The sequence below is a fragment of the Triturus cristatus genome, chromosome 7 (genome assembly GCF_964204655.1).
Source record: "Triturus cristatus chromosome 7, aTriCri1.1, whole genome shotgun sequence".
Lineage (NCBI taxonomy): Eukaryota > Metazoa > Chordata > Amphibia > Caudata > Salamandridae > Triturus > Triturus cristatus.
In genome coordinates, this window is record NC_140590.1 from 1,047,613,415 (window position 1) to 1,047,633,384 (window position 19,970).

General features: G+C 42.4%; 1 protein-coding gene across 5 annotated transcripts in view; it reads right to left on the bottom strand.

Moving 5' to 3' along the window:
* Window positions 1-566: 566 nt before the first annotated feature.
* Window positions 567-19,970, bottom strand: part of SH3RF2 (SH3 domain containing ring finger 2) — a 235,848-nt gene continuing 216,444 nt past the window's right edge. For 2 of the 5 annotated variants that reach the window (XM_085618119.1, XM_085618121.1), the window contains exons 10-11: window positions 12,437-12,735; window positions 4,708-4,846 (exon numbers count right to left, since the gene is read on the bottom strand). In XM_085618119.1, coding sequence (XP_085474245.1) covers window positions 12,439-12,735 — 297 coding nt within the window. In that variant the 3' untranslated portion in view covers window positions 4,708-4,846; window positions 12,437-12,438. Of the gene's footprint in view, window positions 4,847-12,436; window positions 12,736-19,970 lie in introns of all 5 variants that reach the window. The other 3 variants (XM_085618120.1, XM_085618117.1, XM_085618118.1) reach the window with 3 other exon arrangements.

Sequence of the window (19,970 nt, forward strand, 5' to 3'; positions counted from 1 at the left end):
GTACACTAGTGAATGTAAGGTGTTTTATCGATGAACGCAGCATTGCCGAGGCATCTTAGGCACATTGTGAAGCTCCCCGAGTCACACACCATTTCATTTTGACACTTTACAAAACACTGTTATTCCACATTTCTATAACTCTTCTAGTGTTGCATTCTTCTTTTTTTCATAGATATCTCCCCACCCTATGACTCTTCCATCTTTTTCTCCCTTTCCAAGCCACCATTCTCGACTTTGTCGCCTTTCACTCGATCAGAACTTCCAATTGCTCTCCGTGCTGCCTTACCTACCAGCTTACCAAACATACCCTTCCTTATCTCCACCTGCAAGCATCAATCCCTCTCACCTGCCCTTCCTTTACTTCCATTCCTCCCCCTTTACTCTCCCCGGCTTTCCACCTTCCCCCCTCACCTACAGCCGCTGTCCCCTTCCTATTGTCTCCCTCGTTCCAGAAGTTCAATGAGCTCTAAAGTGGCCAAAAGACAGTTTGTAGGCGCTTCACAAAACAACCCAAATATAAAAATAAATGAAAAAATAAACCAAAAATTATACGAGGGACACGGAGAGTAAGGACGGGGGTTTAATGTGTTAGGGTTATTAATATTCATACAGAGAATAACGACATAACACAAAGCAGAACATTTTTATGAGTGCTTGGCGCTTTTATTAGGGACTGTAAGCGTCTGGGTATCGTTAAATATTATTATCAAATCTTTCATGAACAAAAAAGTGTGATAATGGCACTCTTTATCCTCCATTAAGCGGGCACGGATTTCATTACAGCAGCATGTAGATGTACTTCAGTCACTCACACAAACTTAAAAGCATTCCCAAAGCACTGTGCCGCCAAAAATAAAAAATAAACTAAATAAATACTCCGATCATTCAGTTCTTTTGTTATCAAGTACATGAAAGTTATGACGGATTTTGTTTGTTAATCTTATAATATAAATGAAAAGATATTTTTACAACTGTACACAACATGTTATCTACAAACAAGGCGCAAAGCACGTGCTTTTTTTTACATGCTTCTTGCTTTCCTTTCATATCCGAGTTTGCGCATACCTCGCATCAAAGTTGGCCAATGATGAATCTGAGTTGCATTGACATACTCTTCTACAGTGAACAGAGTTAATTTGTTAAGACTCCTCCTACAAAAACAAATCAAAAATTGGAAAATTAAAAAAAAAAAAAAACCCGAGGAATCTGGAACAAGGCTGAGGCACCATCCATGTAATTCCTCGACAGAGGACCTCTCTATTGAATTGTGAGAGTCCCCAAACTGCCACAGCAAACATTTTAGGAGCCAGCCACAGAAATGTTCTGGGCCAGCCATTAGCCAGATAGGAGCTGAGCTCGTTTCCGAATAAAAACCTCTTGCCAAAGAACACGTCACTCATAATGCTGGACCTAAGAAGCATCTGGACATTACTGATGTGGCCTTTGAGAAAAGGCGCATTCTGATTGGGCAATGCATGTCTATTGCCTAGCAGAGTTATTATAAGCTGTATTTAACATTATTCTCTCACTTTTTTGGTCACCTGGTTGTATTTTTGCTTAGTAAGCAATTTACACAGTGGTGCTGGAACAAGTTGTCCGGTTGTCTTGTTTAATGCAACAACAAAAAAAAGAAAAAAATAATTTAAGGATTAACTGGGAATACAAGTGTTCTGTTATTTCTAGCCACACAACAACCTGCAAAATGCAAATGGGAATATGCTTGGAAAATTTACTGGAACTGGTGAAAAACAAGTGGCAAATGGTGCGGTATTTTCTTCCTCGCGTTATTCCTCATTCTAGATGTCAAAAGAAGAATTCGCCTGGCTGGTACAGGTGCAGTAATTCCACACAGTATCTGTGATATCAGGTGCACTGTTACTGCGCCTTGTTACCGGCCACTTGGCATCAGGCCCATTGTATGACCCATACAGCTCCCTTGTCAACCTTACTAAATCAGTTATAGGTTATCACAGATTGATCACAAGTCACAAGGCTAAGAAACACTTGTATAATTTTTGCAAGACAACTTCGGTTGCTGAACACTCCTGATGAACCCAGCGAAAGGGTTAAGCTTTTGACTGCACACGTCTACTCTGGTATGATGATGATTAATCAAAGAGGCTTCACATAAACGTATGTGATAGCACCCAAGGGATGACCCAACAATCACTAGGGGCCTGGGGTAGTCAAGCAAATGAATAGATAGTGGTGCATAATACATAAGTACAACAATAGTCATAACCAAATTGCTATTTAATGAATAGATAACCAAATAATAAAATTGGTGCTAGTGATAACCGTCCTTGGTGCTCTCTTCAGTTTGATATTCATGTGATCAATGTACGTATCATATAATCAAGAGAAGCACTGTTCGTTTAATTATGATACTGAGTTTTGTTATCGGTTCCAAGACACAAGTCAACAATGTTTCGATCCGTTTCCAAAATATGGGATCATCATCAGGACTCAAAGAATAAGGAGCCAAAGAGATAGTTAGGGTAGATTCAGAGGCCCTCAATGGGTGACTGGTGGAGGGCAAGATGGCCTTGGAAGCTGTAGTCGGGAGCTTATGACGGATGTAGCAGGTAACAATGCTTGTATAAAGATGCACACTGGCCATTTTGAGAAAAACCTATGCGCCAGACAGGTGCTGTGGGGCCTTAGAAGTCCAAAGGTTGGGAGGCAGAAAATAACTGCTATGTGAAGCTCCTGCAGGAATTAGCCTGCAAAGAAGGAGCTGACAGGACTTTGCAGTCAGAACGGAGCAGAGCGACAGCAAAAAAGCTGTCTGTGTACCACTGCTAGCATCCATTAGGGACCACTGTTTATTCATTTACTTAAATAAAAGTACAGCACAGTAAATTTGTGGACCACATTAAAGACAGGTTTGCACTGGACCACCTATTAACAAACCAATTCAGAACAGTTAAATACCTCACATGTACTTCTACAATTGAACTTGCCCACAGATAACAACTATTTACTGTCAAGGTTGTCTACAATGTTGGGTTCAGTCAATTTCATTGCCATCAGATCAACCCCTGCGTGCAAGATTTGGGACATAGAATTCCAATACCATCTGGCAATTGCCTTTTCGTTGACTTTCTTGCAGGTTCCAGTCCTTGCAGCAGCTGGGACAATGTGCTGAAGGGAAGAGATCAATGAACAACTCTCTTTTCTTCTTGTGGACCAGTGCAGTAAAGCACAAGATCCCACAGTGCAATCTAAACCAAGGTTGCTGTCCAATGGTGAAACCATGAAGCATCAAATGAAAACAAATGAGATCAATGTGTGGCCCTCAAATTCGAATCTCTTTTGCCTGTTGCTTTTTTCTACAAACTCATTTGCCCAAACATATTTCCTAAGAAGTCTATGGAGGGACAGCTTTTTTTGAGCAATGAAAACTAGTCTTTTTTTAGGGAGACCTAGGTGTGTTTTGGCACCTTAAAATGAAACGGCGAAACAATCCAGAGGTAAAAAAATATTCACGCTCGACTAGCTGCAGGAAAAATGATGTAATTGATCCCCAGCATAATAAACGACTACTGTCTTCCATTAACAAGTTGACGACTGTAGATAACGTCTCACACAGATGTTTTAATAGGTAAACCAGAAAACTATTCCAGTATCCCCATTCAATTTAATTCACAGAGGAGATCACCATCTAGTCAAGGTGACAAACTCTGGACAACCTACTATTGACCTTTCATAACTTGTCTAACCACCTTAAATTCTGAAACTGTTTGAAAACGTATCCATTTCTAAACTAGGATTATAAACTTTTCCCAGGAACAGTTTTGAGTGTTAGCCTCTTCAAGTAGTGCGGTCTGTAGGGTGCAGAAAAGAAGTCTCTCAGTCGCTCGCTCACTCACTTTGGATTTCAATGATCCACTTTGTCTGTAGATGTGATTGAGAACAATATCTACATCAGTTGCAACCTACTAATAAATAGGCACTGGTAACAATAAGATTGTGACAATTGCGGCAATGAAGATTTTTTTCAATTCCAATCTGTATAAGACAAAAAAGCCTTCCTAGGCAGATAGGGAAGTATTTTGCCTCTTCTGTCCCTTTGTGTAGGCGTTCATTTGAAAAATATAAAAAATATGATAATAGTGCAAAGCTCGAGCCTAGCCTGGCCCTTGAGTGGCCCCAGCCTATTAGGAAGTCCTGTTTTGCCCACAACGCCCCAGTCTGTCTCTGTCTTTCCCCATTAAAACATTGCTTGGAAAACAAATCATTTTAAGCACTCCAGTCCAATAGAAATTTGCAGATAAAGTTATGGCAGTCATCATTGTGATAGAACTGTTTCTTGCAGATGGAGATGCACTTTTTCAGCAGCACAAAATTCACTGGCAAGGTCCGTGTGGGATCTGAGTCCCATGACAATTGAATGAATGGATGAATGATGGATGTGCTTCCAGGAATCAAAGCCTACTTGATGACTCTGTCAGGTAGTCATGACCAGGCACGTTGGAAGTTCTTGCTGATGTTCTTACTGTAGATGCCAAGCAACGCCAGATCCTTGAGTTTGCGTCCACCTGTAGGTTGACTAGTTCGAAACACAGGTCTATAAACGTGCATGAAGTACAACACTGCATGAATTATCAGTGCTGAGTGGATAGTTTCAGCCTGTCTTTCAGATCAAGTAGCAGGGATGATGACATGATTTCTCCCAACATGGCCAGGAAGCTGTAGGGGTCGTTGCTGTGTTTCAGAGGTCCCCGCCACCTCCTCCTGGGACTGTCAGCGTTATATCATTACATGAAACATCGGCACTCTCCTCAAAAACGATGATGCCACTTCCAGCATATCCACCCGGTCCGCCATATTTAATGTTCTGTCCCTGCAGAAACAAAGACCACATACAATCTCATGTACATTTATTGGTGTGCAAAATGAATCTGACGTAGTTTAATTCAACATGCAACATGTGCCATGACATTTGGCAAACTCTGTAGATCTGGGCCCTCCAATCTTTTCTGTTACAAAAGCTACTTATCTTCAATTAAATCATACCAAGCAACTAACATGAGTGATGTAATAGTGACCACCCCATCCAAGACTGTCACCAGTGATAACATCCGTGCATCGGGTAGGGTTGCCAGCAGTAAAGTAAAAAAAAAAGCATTCTCAGTTTGGACTGCCTTTACATGGGTAATTCATAACAGCCATAGCTGCAATTCCACTGACACTAGAAGGTATTATGAGTAATAGGTCTCTCCAATGCCAGCTGTTTTACCACTCAAATAATAGCTTCAAATATATTTTGTAAGTTCTCCCATTTTTCTCCAAACATCAGTGTATGAGTTCTGAAAATACACACATTTCCATCTCAAATAAGCGTATATATATATCTATATATATATATATATATATATATATATTCAACCAAGCAAAGACTTCTATATCACTAACATGGGCTGAACATAGGAGAGCCATGTACAAGTAGCTGTAATGCTACCGGTAGCTCATGAGCTGCTCGTTGGAGACGCATGCAGATTAAGCTGACAGCACACAAACTGGGCATTTGGCATCATGAAAGGCTTGATCAATAACAGAGCTGCAAAAAAATGGCTCAAATTTGGGCTGTGCAGACCCGGTTGTGCGAAATTGGCAAAATGAATTAGATTCACACAAGGTGTTTCCACCTCTGATCCAGAGGATGCAGTGGATGAACTGCGCATTATATGTATTCATTCGACATATAAAGGTATTATGGAAAAGAGAGAGCACCCAGATCTTCAAAGAGATGCTTATTTCAGAATGAGAACAAGGAGTGCAGGATGGTAACGAGACAAAGATTGCTAACAGAGGAGGACAGGAATTGTTATTGACCTGCAGTAGTTCTGGGAGTTGGATGGTGAGGGGGAATGTAAGCGAAGGGAGTGGAAGGCAGTGTCATCATAGCTGGGAAGGAGAGAAAGGGACATCAACTGAGTTTTCACAAGGTCTGCACAGTGTTTCACCTGCATTTTACTTTTGCACTTGACCGAGACCAGGTGTCTTCAACCTGTCGATAACCAGCTCCCAGTAGGTCACAGACACCATCACAGTAGCTCCCACCCTTGAGTTCATTTTTAATAAGCACCTGTTTACTCCATTCGAAGTTCAGGGAAGGCTGTGCTTATTTTACATTATTGCATCTAACTGTTATTTTACATTATTACTTCAAACTCCAGATAACAGGACCTGATAATGAACACTGCTGGAGTCTGATTTATGATCCATGGAAGGGCACATAGGTGCAGAACTGAGCCACTGAGATATTTTCTCTGAAATAAGATTCGTAGTCAACTAAATATTGGAACTGAGAACAAAATTATGTTTCTAAATGTTTTTAAATGGGAGAAAATTAAAATGAAGAGTTAACAATGATTACGTTAACTCTTCATTTTAATTTTCTCCCCCTTCAAAGTCTCACATTTACAAACAGCAGGCCTCCTCCTCCCAGTGGCAAGTAGACACTGCCTTATTTATAACTGGAAAATCTGGTCATGTTTTGAAATGGATGACATTTTTAAAGTGAAAGTATTTCTATGAAACATTTAGGGCCTTATTACGAGTACGGTGGTCCTGGGACAGCAGTAACCACGGTGGCAGTCTGTGGATCCACCTGCTGTATTACGATGGTGGTGGTGGAACCGCCGCAAGACTGCCACCTACACCGGGATTCAGGATCCCACGGCGGTGGGTGTGGGAAAGGGCAGTAAATGCTATCAGCACCGACGAGCATTTTATGACCAGCTTTTCCACTGCCCATTTATGGTGGGGGACCGCCATGAAAATGGTGGCGTAAATGCAGGTAAGAGGGCCCTTAAAGGGCCCCAGGGCACATCTGGCCATGGGGGTTTGTGCAGGGGGCCCCCTGTTTTTGCTCCCTATAATTGCACCGTGCAGGAACATGCAGTAGGTGCTGTCATGGCGGCGTCTGCTTGTTAGGCTCTCCTATGAGCCTAACAGACTGCCGCGTGACACCGCAGCTGAACAGCCCGCTCGCCAGGATTCAACTCGGAATCAGGTCGGCGGGTGCACTACGGGCTTGGCGGTTTTCCTGGGACTGCCTCAGTGGAGGTCCCTGACGAAGACCGCAAAACTCATAATAAGGCCCCAAGTCTTAATTTTGTTTTCCACTTTCAATTAAGCCAATTACATCTTAATGTTTTATGAAGCATGTTTTGTCACTTTAAATTCCTCCCTATAAACAAATGTGTGTATTTCTTAGTTATAAATAGGGCATTAAGTCTACAGGCCACTGTGAGCAAGATGTTTGCTGTTTGTAAATGCAACACTTTGAAATAGGAGAAAATTTAAATGACGAGTTTTATGGAATCCATATAAACATAAAGTTGACTGTTCAGTTTAATTTCCTCTTATTTCAAAGTGATGCATTTACACACAGCTGGCATCTTGCTCCCACTGGTTGGTAGAGATGGTGCCATATTTATAACTGAAAACTACAGACATTTTTTTTTAAAGGGAGGAATTTAAAGAACAATTGTTTTTTAACATATTATGAACATTTTTTGCAGAACATTTTTCTCCAATGAAAATTTCACACATTAAAATAAATGGTTGTACTTTTGTGTTATACATGTAATGGTGCCACATATGGTGAAAGGTGTGTCCTGTGCCACAAGTACATACAGCACAGGCTCTCAGTTACACACACACATCTATCCCATTCATACGCTCACATGTTCATACGTCCTCATAGAACACGTTCTCACTGACACATATGGCATCCCTGTCGTAGTGCTCCTATTTAAAGTATTTTATTCAAACCATAGTATCTGGCCCTAGGGACATTAGGCTTAAAGCCAATGACCCTGAGCATGGGGGTGTTTGGTAACAATGCGCGAGTTGTTTAGCCTTCGGTAGCTTATGATGATTTTTACTGATTTTAGCTCTCACCAGTCCAGACTAAGGGGCATATCAGCAACAGCCGGCGATAATTATCGCTAAGCACGCTTAGCGCGACGATAATTTTTGCCGGCTATCGCTGGTTTATATCGCCGAGATAGCGTGCTATCAGCAACGCTTATCTCCGATGCGATATATAAACCAGCGATAGTTGCAAAAAGGTGCGATTGTTGCTGGAAATCCAGCGATAAACGCACAGCGACAGGCGATACTTTGTTGATAGTGCTGAGTGGTCTCAGCCCTATGATCCACCACCCATAGGCTAACATGGTTTAGTCAAAAGAAAAGCAGGCGTAAAGAAACCTGCGATATGCCCGGTCTGCGATATGCCCGGTTAGCGCTCCTTTTATCATCGCTGCACAGGTTAGCGTGCAGATTGATAATAGGAGTAATGTCGCTTAGCGACATTTTCCTGGTAATTTCTGTCAGTTACGCCCACTTTGCATCTCATTAGCGATGCAAAGATGGGCGTTGATGTAACGGGTGCTAAGTCAGCAAAACATGCAATAGTGTGTCTTTGCTGATAAGGCGATAAAATTATCGCCGCTTTTCGCCTGAAAACAGACGCTAAAGCGGCGATAATTTTATCGCCTCTCCTTGATGATATGCCCCTAAATTTGCTGGTTTCCTCGTATATCCTACTTTTATATATAATACCCACAGGGTGTTTATGGCTTATCTACCGATATTCATCTAGATTACCCTGGCCTTTTTTTTACTGTCAACAGGTATGTCGAACACCTCTTGGACTTCTTGTTAGTTCTTTGCAGTCTCCATCATATGGGAAGAATGGCACTATTTATTGGTGGTTTCACTGTCACCACACTAATTTCTCTAGTTCTTTTCAGTACTCCCTCTCAAAGCATGTCTTAATGCCACCCCTCTCTGGTTTTGGAACACTCTTATCCTCTCGTGCACATAAGCGGCGTAATACAAATGGCTTAAAAACAAAATTACACTTTACATACATCAAAAAATATTTTCAAATACCCAGTATCGATGGTTTTAATGCTACAACTCTGAGAACCATTTAGACTTTTGATGTATTTTTTATTGTAAATAGCTTTATACACATAGTACTTGCCAACTGTATGTTCAGGTCACTTGTATATGATTAATATTCAGTGCACTAAAGCCCTACGCTGTGTAATCTGCGTCATAAGGAACCATTAAAATAAATAATTGAATAAATAAATACATTGGTTTTCCATTAGTACTAAAAGTCCCTTTGCCCTAAACAGTATGGCATGCGCGCCATATAAAACAGCTTAAGATAAAGAATAAATGAATATGTTAATTCCTACATTTTGTATGGGTGGTGTGTAATCATGAGGACGAGTGCTTTAAGGCCAGTTTCCCTATTTGATCATTCAAGTGAAGGCAGACACTTGTCTCTCCCTACTTGGAGAACTCGCTTGGGCTATTCTATACATAAGTGAAGAAAATGGCGACCCAGCAGAGCAGCCATGTGAGTTGACGGGCAGGTGCTCATAGTTCTGGTTTGCGACTTATATGATACTAAGTTGAGAGATGGATAACTTGTGAAATCACAGTGTAGCATGGCATCTCACTAACAAAGTGTTTCTCCTACATGGCAAACAACTAAACTCACCGCTTTGAGCAGACCAGCACTGTACCTGCGCTGTATCAATATGTAGTCCCTGGTATCAAAAAGACGTGCTTTAGCACCAGTAGGCACAACCTATTGGAACGGTGTGTGTTAAATACAGCCCCTCCATAGAGGTAGCTGGATCCATTACATATCTGTCCTTTGCTAAGAGTGCTCCATATTGCCCATTGCTGTAAGCAAGGCAGATTTATGTTTTTTGTATGCAGCCCAACATTCAGCAGAAGTAGTATGGTGGTAGCTGGTGAACGGAAACCCATCCACAGACTCAGAGGTTGACAAGTCCCAAGAACTAGATAGGGAATGTGAACAGGGAACTGAACTGGCCAAGTGTCCCATAAAACTGGAATACACTTTTCTGCTGGTGCCCCTAGATGGATTTTAGTTCCTAGAGATACTGTTTGAGCACCCAGTGTATGTGGATAAGGTAAAGGGGCACGTGCATATTCAAGACATCTAGCACATTTTTAGAATGAGTAGTGAAATGATTTTTGGGATGTGAGCACTACCTCAATGACTTCCTATCTGCGGGCAGATGGCTCAGGAGAGGAGAATGGGAAAGTTTGTTAAAAAACGCTAAGGCATTGTTGGATGAATCTGGAAAGCCTTTGGCATGAGAAAACAGACTAATCAGCAACAACATTACCGTTCATTGGAAGCGAACTAGATTCGAGGTCCATAGACTCTAGACTACCATTAGAAAAACTAACAACACTGAATGGACTGGTGAATGAGGTGAAAGCGAAGGACATCTGTAAGTTAGGAATATACAACAAGTAATTGTCACTTGAATTTGCATGCACAGCTGAGGTGCTGCGCACAGCCATCTGCTGCTAAATGCCAATAGTCGGGATTCAGGAAAACACGACAGACTATATGGTTGGTGAAGAGAATCAGCAAGGGATTGGATGCCTGGGAAACATGCCATGATGGATATAATATATTCCTCAGGTGGCTAACAAGATCTTTATGTTTGTGGAAGCAAGAGGTTCAGCTTGGTCGGAGCGATAAAGTGTGGAAGAGTGGCACGTCATAAGCCGATTAGTAGCATATCATTTTTATTTTAAGGATTTTGTCACAGCGGAATTAGCTCTAAGACTGCGGGGCAAAGGTGCGATGCACCACTGCCTCATTCTTACTTTCATTGACAATGAGGCCACGGTGAACACAAAAATCAGGATAAACACAAAGGACCACTGGGTATTGAGACTAGCCAGGACGCTCGTAATATCTTTGAATTAGAACACAATGCTACAACCCGGGCTAGAGAATTGTATGGCTGACCCTCAGTCTTTTTCATAGTGCTCGAGACTCCATAAATTGGCTCATAAAGCAAAGAACCAGGAAAGCCTGGTCCAGCAAACAACTGGAGGGAAGTAGGATGAGGGGGTACTGAGGATTTCATACCGTGATCCCTGCGAAGTCACTGCAAGGAGGCATGATCAGAATGAATTCTCAGTAGGATGAGAGGAGGCAACGCAACTGAAAAGTGACTAGAGGGCATAGGGCAGAAGGTTCGATGCAGTGGGATTCATGATGGAGAGTGCTCTCGGAAAGACGGCCCTAGCGACCACTGTAAAAAAGTTATAGGGGTGGTATTCTACAAAAACAATTTCTGGGGGAAGTGTTATCAAGGATGAGTTCAGCAAAAGTGGAAGGAAAACAAATAAAAGTAGGAGTATCATGATTCCCATTCTTAGAGTCATCCTGTCCCAGGTAGAATTCAGGAATGCTTTTGTTCCTGTTTTTGTCAAGGAATATTGAAGAGGTGGGCTCCAAAAGGATTTGTGGCATTAATGGAGGAGGCATTGGTATTCAGAAGAAGGCTATGTGGATTGGGAAAAACAAAATGCACCAAAAAGGAAAAGAGTTGTGTGTAGAGATGGCAACCTGAGTGCTACACACATTTCATTGGTTAACTGGATGGAAGAAATATGTGAGTGAAAGTGGTGCAAGTGAGGGGACTTTTTACAGGCATCAAGATGGCAGACATGAGACTGACGGAGTGAGGTAATTGAAAAAGCAGGGACATGGAGGTTGTTAGATTCAGGGATTATTTGAGGCCATAGTGGAAAGGCCGGGAGGTGACGGTGAGCTGCTTGTATCTTGTTTATGAAATATGGCCATGCATACCAATGAGATGGATGTACAGATTTCTGGCGATCGATTCTGAAGTGTGATGGGAACTATGATTGCAAAAATAGCTAAGGATGTTACCTCGGGGTTCACTGGGGGAGACTCATGTGCAGTGAGTCTTCCCCAGGTATGAAGCAGACCCATTTGTTCCTTAGGTTTATGAAAATAGAGAGAAAAAGGCCTTCCAAATACTATTGCAATACACCTGGGAGAATAACCTCACACCCCCAGGTCAAGTTCTAGGATGGGTGGTCTTCGCAACCTGTCTAACTGTTCCATGTCTCTTCTGTCCACCCCTCCAGATACTTCCTGTGTAGGTAAACTTGACAGCATGCTGCCCTATTCTTCCTATGTGACTCCCAATCTTTTGGACCATATTCGGAGATTGATGGTCTTCACAGCCCAACAACCCATTCATTTCTCCCTCTCGAGCACCCTGAGGGGCGTCGTTAATGGTTTGACGAATCTGGCTTTCTCATGACCTGCTCCTTTTTTTCCCACCTGACAAAATTCTTAGGTTGCTGGCCTTGATTATATTTCATCTTGCCCTTCATAGACTCACCCAGAGCATATATTACTCCCTCTTCTATGTGCCTCTCTCCACAGAGCAAATTTGTCCTCAGAGGGTGGGTTCCTGCTTGCCACCCACTCCCCATGGCGCATTTTGCTCCACTTTACAACTATACAAAACTATTGCCTTTGCCTTTTTTGAAACCTCAAATAGAAATATCAGTAGGTTGGATGCACTACCATCAGTTTTCGCTGAAGCCTATCTTGCTGGAAAAGTTGAGTTGAGCAGGAGGGTCCGATAGGTCCAAGGACAAGGTCCTCGTAGAGTGTGATCGCTTGCTCTCCATCTGGTGCACAGGCGCTGAGTTAGCTCGTTGGTGATAAATGTTCGTCATTTCAGGACCAGGAGAGGTCTCTTGCTTAGGTGACTCTGCTGTTGTCGGTTCAGATCTGCTGCTTTCGTTGATAGGTGAAGTAAGCGAGCTGTGGCGCTTGGATTGCGGAGGGCTGAAGTTCTGAAATCTCACCGTCTTTACTTGCTGCCGTAGAAAAACAGGTCAGTGTTAATACATAGCAAGTGAAAGCTCATGAAGCACTTGCAAATAAACATTGCTTTGAGATTGGCAGCTCATATCTATGAGAGGTCTGTAGAGGTTCAAATTTCTCTATGATGTGACTGGCAGCCATGGCAAGCCTTAGCAATTGAGCAAAGATGGCTTTTGTTTTAAATTGTACTTCTACTTCCTGAAATGCCACTCATTTCTCTGGGTTACAGAAACTATATATACATACAAATTAAATATATTTCGTAATACCTGTTATTTACAACACTTACAAACGGCAAACCCTGTAATATTAAGGATTATATAAATACAATTACTGAAATTTGGAGTAAAACAATCTTCTCTCTACTGCAATATATAGGGAACGCATGTTTCAAATGAATGCAGCATCGTTGAAAATTAATTTGATCAAAGACGCAATGCCTTAAGTCTAAAAGTATATAGTGCATATAGTGGTGAGATAAAAGTGAAGCTGTGCAGTCGTATACCTGGCATGGCTGACCCAACCTTTCTTCCTTCAAAAGCTGATAAAATAAGCAATGCTGAGTAACAGCAGCACCTGGGACAAGACTACACCACCACAGGGACAAGATTATGGATGGGATCGCTTTATGAAAAGCGTTTTGTTATCATAAGGCATGCAATGACACTTGGGAGTGGCTGACCAGGATTTTTCTGTTATTCATATTTCATGGGAGTTCACTGGCCGCAACCTAAAGTATGCATGAGGGACTGTATCTATAGTTGACAGACTTCACTATAAAAAGTCTAATTCAATCCAATAATGTATAGCCAGCCACTCAAAATTTCAATTCATACAAGAAATTAAACAATATTTTCACTTGTTGTGATATGCCCTTGTTTGACAATCCACAAGTCCCGTTTTCGGTTTGAAATGTGTGGTGCACATTGTATTCTATTTTTACTTCAAGGGCTTCGGGTCAGCCTCCTCCGGTCCTTAACTTCTTTTGCTCTGGAACCTTCAGCCATTGGCTTAAAACGTTGTCAATCACATCTTGAATCAGCCTACAGAAGTATTTTAGGCTCACTCTTTTTCTATTGGCTTTTTGGTTGTGTCCTTCTATCTTCAATGGAATGCATGTGGGACTATTTTACATCTGGGATCATAGTAGCCCTGCAGTTCTGGGGAGCTAAAACAACTGAAATATGGATACTACGGAAAAGAAAGCAACACTCTTGTTTCCTGGAGCATCCATTTTCATATGCCTTTATCTATGCTCATTCCTCAGGGTTACTAGGCAAACAAGCATTGACAAAGGGTTGATGTTTGCTTTGCATGTACGCATCCGATCTGCATGCCATAGAAAGTCAGAACTGTTGTCTTTGCCAACGCTTGTTAGTCGTAAGAGAATAGCAGGACTTCTCATCTATGAAATAACATTTATTCTTTTTTAATGTTGATTCCAAGTTTACGGGGGGAAATGGAAGAGCCAGCCAGTGGCATCCACCCTTTAACTCAAAGATGCGAAAATAGAAGAAATACGCATAAGACTTAGTTTCTCAAATAACCTTTTTTCTGGGAAAAGTTTGGCTTAAACTTACACGTTTGTTTTCTGCAGCTCGGCAATGTATTGCTTTCAGCTTTCTTTTTGCCAATTAAGTTATTACGATTTACCTAAATAAGGGGCTATCGTTCCCTTGCCTCTTAACATATTCATACATATCTTTCTCTACGATTTCATTTATGCGCAGAAATATTTTAGTTGAAAAATGTTTTAGACCCGGGCAAATTTCAGCCATAAGTTGTAAATTTGTCTGTGAGTTTCCACATCGAGGCTGCGTGGACCTTCACCAGCTTGTGCATGCAATATGAGCATGTAAATTGCACATGACCTATTCAAAAGGGCACTTGTAGGTGCGCAGATCACTGTATTATTGATGGAAATTGCAAAGCCCGAGCTAAAGTGCATGGAGGAGCTTAGCAAGACTGTGGCAATCTCCTGTGGAAGCAGATTGCTTATCCACACCGATGTGCCTTGCATGAACGCTGAACGAAGTTATTTCACACCTGCTGCTGTCCTTACCTACATGAATGGAGGTCCTTCAGCCTACATACATTAGCCACATGGGCAGCAAACCCTATGCATATATAGATGCATGTGCATGGAGACTTGGACAGTGCAACATGCAAATACAGGAACTGTGTGCTGTGGAGCACTAGGAATTGTGTGAGGTGGAGCACTAGCCACGCTTCTGCAATGCACCATTTTTAGGTTGAAGTGTACCAGACAGCTGCGTTGTCTGGTCAGGAAAAGAATTTGAAAATATTTATTGTGGGCATTCTGAAAGCTTTCCTGGGAATACATTCCACCCACAGCTTACCATTGGCTTTGTGGTTTGTAACTCACATTTTCTGGCTTTCTATTTGTTGGCTTTATTTGTTTTATGCTGTCCAGCCTGTCTTCATCCCTCGCGAGGAGCAAAGCTTGTTCTCCATCGCTCCCTTCCACTTTCCTAGCATTCTGTAAAGAAGTCTTTACATTTTGTTCTTATCTTGTCACATTTGCTGTGCGTTCAAAGACAGAGGTCAAACGTCAGGCTCTGTCTTCCAAAGGAACTTGGTGTTTACTTTTCTTTCTCTGACTTAAAAGTGAGAGGATTTATGTGACAATCTTGTGGGTACTGGGAAAGGAAAGGCTTATTTCAAGGACACATCAAAATTTCAATGTCTGTAAATAAACCATGCAAATATTTCAGAACATATCAGAATATTGAGAACACAAATGAAGCACATTTTTTGTAATTCGGAAGTGTGGTGGAAACAAACATTTTAATAGATAAAACAAATCAGTACATGACATTTCCAGACATAATCTTTTGTGCGCTGTATGGATTTATCAGTAAAACTGTATGTGCAAATGTAACTGTCATTTCAATTGAAAATGTGTTGTCTGTAATGGCACTGCACTACCGTACTATGCATACGTCAAACTATGCCACTCCACTCTATACCACTCCACTCAACACCACTCTACTCCGCTCCTCCACTATAGACCACTTCAATCTATGCCACTCCACGGCACAACACTCCGCTCCATCACACTCCATTCTACCCCTATTTATGCCACTGCCACTCTATAACATTCCACTCTACAGCACTCTATGACATTCTACTCCACACTATGACACCCCATGCCACTTTACTCTACTCTGCCAAATTCAATGCTATGCCACTACATTCTATGACACTTTACTCCACTCTATGCTGCGTCACTCCACTCTACGCCACTCCAGTATACGACACTTTACTCCACTCTACTATGCTACTCTACTCTACTATAGGCCACTCCAAGCTATGAATCTACTCCACTCAGCGCCACTCCATCACACTCTACTCTATGCCGCTCTACTACACTCCACTCTACGACACTTTATTCCACTCTTTGGCCCTCCACTCTACGCCCCTCCACTTTTACTCCATGACACTCCAGTACATGACATTTTTTCTTTTTTGCAGAGGTTTATATAGCGCGAACTTGACCCAAATCGGGTATCAGAGCGCTTCACATAGCACCAGTTACGTTACATGAGGACACACATTCATTTTTTGGTAGGCATGGGGAGATTAAGTGATTTGCCCAGAATCACAGCATGTTCAGCGTTATTGCCGAAACTCGAACCCAGTTCCCCAGATTCGAGGACGACCGCCCTAGCCGTTAGGCCAACTCCTCTCCCCTATTGCAGTCAATGACACTCCACTCTTCCCCACTCCACTCTATGCCAATCCCCTCTATGCCACTAACATTTAGCAATAATGAACAGCAGCCATGCTGGTTTACAACATAAACACATTGGCAAAGCCAATAGCTCTTGCATAGGCGAGACCTATTGGCTCTACCAATTCTAGTTTAACTCACCTCTCTTATTGAATGAACCCCCAATCCAGATCTGCTCCACAGTCCGTTCAGACGGGCAAGGGCTTCCTGTCTTACAGATTAGCTTCCAACCATCCACCTCACAGGGGACTTGATGAAAAGCATCACGGGGCCAATATCCATACTGTCTTTGACCAAGAAGTCATTAGTGCATGCGACATCCAGTCAAGGGCGCTCGTTAGACATCTTCACACATCTAATCCATGGTATACAAGTCTTGATCTCAGCCCGGATTGACTATTGTAATGGCTGTACTGGGACCTCCGGCTGAACAAAGTGAGTACCTATAAGGCATCCTGGATGATCACTTGATCCCAGGTTGGGGCCTGATTTGTATTTTGTTCTCGTGGCCTTTGCTGGTTTACAGTGTAGGTAAGAATCAAGCTGCATACACTGCTGATAATCTTCAAAGGCATCCCTGCACTGAGAGCCTTCTGACAGCCAGAAGAGCTCGCCGTGTACCTTCCGACAAAGAAAATGTGTTCCTCTCATGGAAAACAAGCATTGGCAAAGCCGATACATCTTGTCCTTAAAGGGGGAAGACTGACGCATCATCTTTGCAATGGTTTGTTGGCATTTAAAAAAATATATTTTTAGTTTTCCGTTCTAATATTAGAGCGTTAAGAATGGTATCATAAAAATGACCACTGCAGTGTCATGATATATGCACACACACAGAGTCCCTCTGAAATGGAGAAAAATGTTTTTTCACTATTCCTAGATTGGTATACGGTGTGAGGCATCGATGGCCAATTTTGCAATTTTTTATTTACTTTTCCAAGAGGGCATGTGGCCACTTTAGAACAGTGATTTAACCTGCTGCTGTGTTACCTGAGGGGGTCTGTTTTGCTGTGTGGGGGAGGAGTCCCTAAGTGCTTACTCCATAGTTGCTTGGCCTCCTCGGGGGATTCATCAAGGTACTCGGTTGCTCATTTGTGATATTTGTTTAGCCCCCTCCCCCAATCTTTCTTATTTTTGCTGGGGGCCTGTTACTTGGAGGAAGCTTTACCCTTGGATTTTTCTCATCGAAGTCATTAGGTCTCGCCTGAGACAGCGCTTTAGCGTTGCTCTCGCGAGAGCTTTTGAAAATGGGGGATCTGGAAGTGCAAACAAGTGCTTTCAGGCCTCCAAATACAGTGCATGTGCGCCGGCCGGGCGCGCGCATCATTTGGAGGCCTGAAAGCACTCGTTTGCTTTCACTTTCGCGGGCCGCACGGCAGTAAAGATCGGCAGTAAAGATTGCTATCTCTTTGTTCCCAGCATCAGTGAGATGCAAATGAACAAACAGCGTGAGGCCAAAGGTCTTATTTTTTTAAAAACAAACCAGGTCACTGCTACAGTGAAAGGAACAACAAGCATTTACAATGCATTAGGTCTCGCATTTACGCGAGTTTGAGCTATTCACATTGCAAATAACAATGCCTTTTATTTGTGTTTTCGTTTTTCAAACAAATAAAAGGCATCGTCATTTACAATGCCAATAGCTTAAACTTGCGTAAATGCGAGACCTATTGCATAGCAAATGCTTGTTTTTTAATTGTGGGGGAAACTGTGCCTGGGATTTTGTCATTAATCTTCCCATAATATTACTTAAGCATAATAGGAAAACGGAAAGTTACTTTTGTGGCATCCCAAGCTCATGGCCATACAACTATCGACAGCTTCTTAACCCCGGCCATAGGTGTTATCTCAAAGGAAATTGAACTGGCTGAACATCTGCTCTCACTTACAGCAGATGAAGCTGGTCTCCCTTGTTAACCGCACCTCAGCGACGCCTTGACTAGTGACCATACTTGTACTGGAGTGAATCTTGCTACTGTGGGTGGGCCAAACGGAGAGGTGGACCCTGTCATTGCCGAACATGAACTGAGTTCCCCTGGCCCTGGCCCAGTGGCCAAAGAAAGGAATAGAGCCCTGAAGCCTAAGTCAGGGTCTCAAAGATCCCATCGGTCCTTAATTCTCCCAGTATGATACCCAGCTCATCACTGTCTGATATTGCTTTTTGGGATAGTATAAGCGGAAGACTCAATGATTTATTTGATTTAAAACTGCACCCCATGCATGACTGTCTCTGCTACTGAGAAATGTTTGAAAAGCTTGAATAAAAATGTTGAGGGTTGTACCCCAGGATGAGCAACTTTGATACCCAGTGTGGACCCGTCTTCAAACCACATTGATACAGCCCTTTGGTCCAATGAAAGGGAAGAAATGCGTACATGGGAAAGAGCAGAGATCTTCTAAACTCTCTGGGCTCTCTCCCAGCTCGAGAAACCAAGAGGGAAGTCGCATTATGAACGTGGGTCGTGAATATAGACATCCAACTTCAGCCAGTGATTAGACCTGTCAAGCACCCCTCCCATGATTAACCTTCCACCAGTCTCATGCCTGTACGTGGTTATATTGGCTAATGCTCCTAGGCTGGCACCTGGAAAGACAGAGACAATGTTGGAATTAAAAAATAAGGTGCCATATTGACTCCACACAAATGTGAGATGTAATTTAAACCCCTACGAGGAAATTATTTTTGTGCATAGAGTTGCGGGAGTTGGGCCCCTACCCAGGAACTGTCATGGAGACTGTATACTTGTAAACATTCGTAGGCCTTAGCTGCTAGAGAAACCTTGGCGCAAGCTTGGCAGGCACAGTAAAGACTGGAACATTAAAGGTTTTACCACTGGGCCTTTTCAACAAGCACTTGTCACCTACTACCCTTCTGCGTGTTGCTAAACAAATCCCTTCCCAATCATTGCATGTGGATCAGTTTTTAACCAGGAATAGATTTATGGTTCTATCTGGATTAGAGGACAATGACTGATGGAGTGGAAGGGAGCACAATTGTACTTATATTGCGGGTTCCTGGGCAGCCCAGGTTCGCCTACTGGACCCCAAAATACGAACATTGAGTCTCTCCAGTATACCACTATATCAGGCTTAACTGAAGGGGGAACTAGCCCTTTGATTGTAGTTCACCTGCTTCTGCAGTTTTCCGCACTGATCTGATGATAAATAACCCTCATCATTTTAATGCAAAGCTGAGGTTGGTATGCTTGAATATGGCTGGGTTGGCATCCAAGCTGCTGATTGAGGACTGGCATGCTCTTATTAACAGTTATGATGTATTTTTTCAGGAAACGTAGAAGTTGGATGAAGTATTTATTGATGGGTATACATGTTATAAATTCCCAGCATCCCCCTCAGACAGGGACAACGGGGGTCTTTCCACTTGGTTTAAAGTTGGTATTGGCTGTAAAATAATGAAGGTACAGACAGAGGGGGGAAATATGCAGGCTTTCGATTTAAGTTGGGGTTCCAATT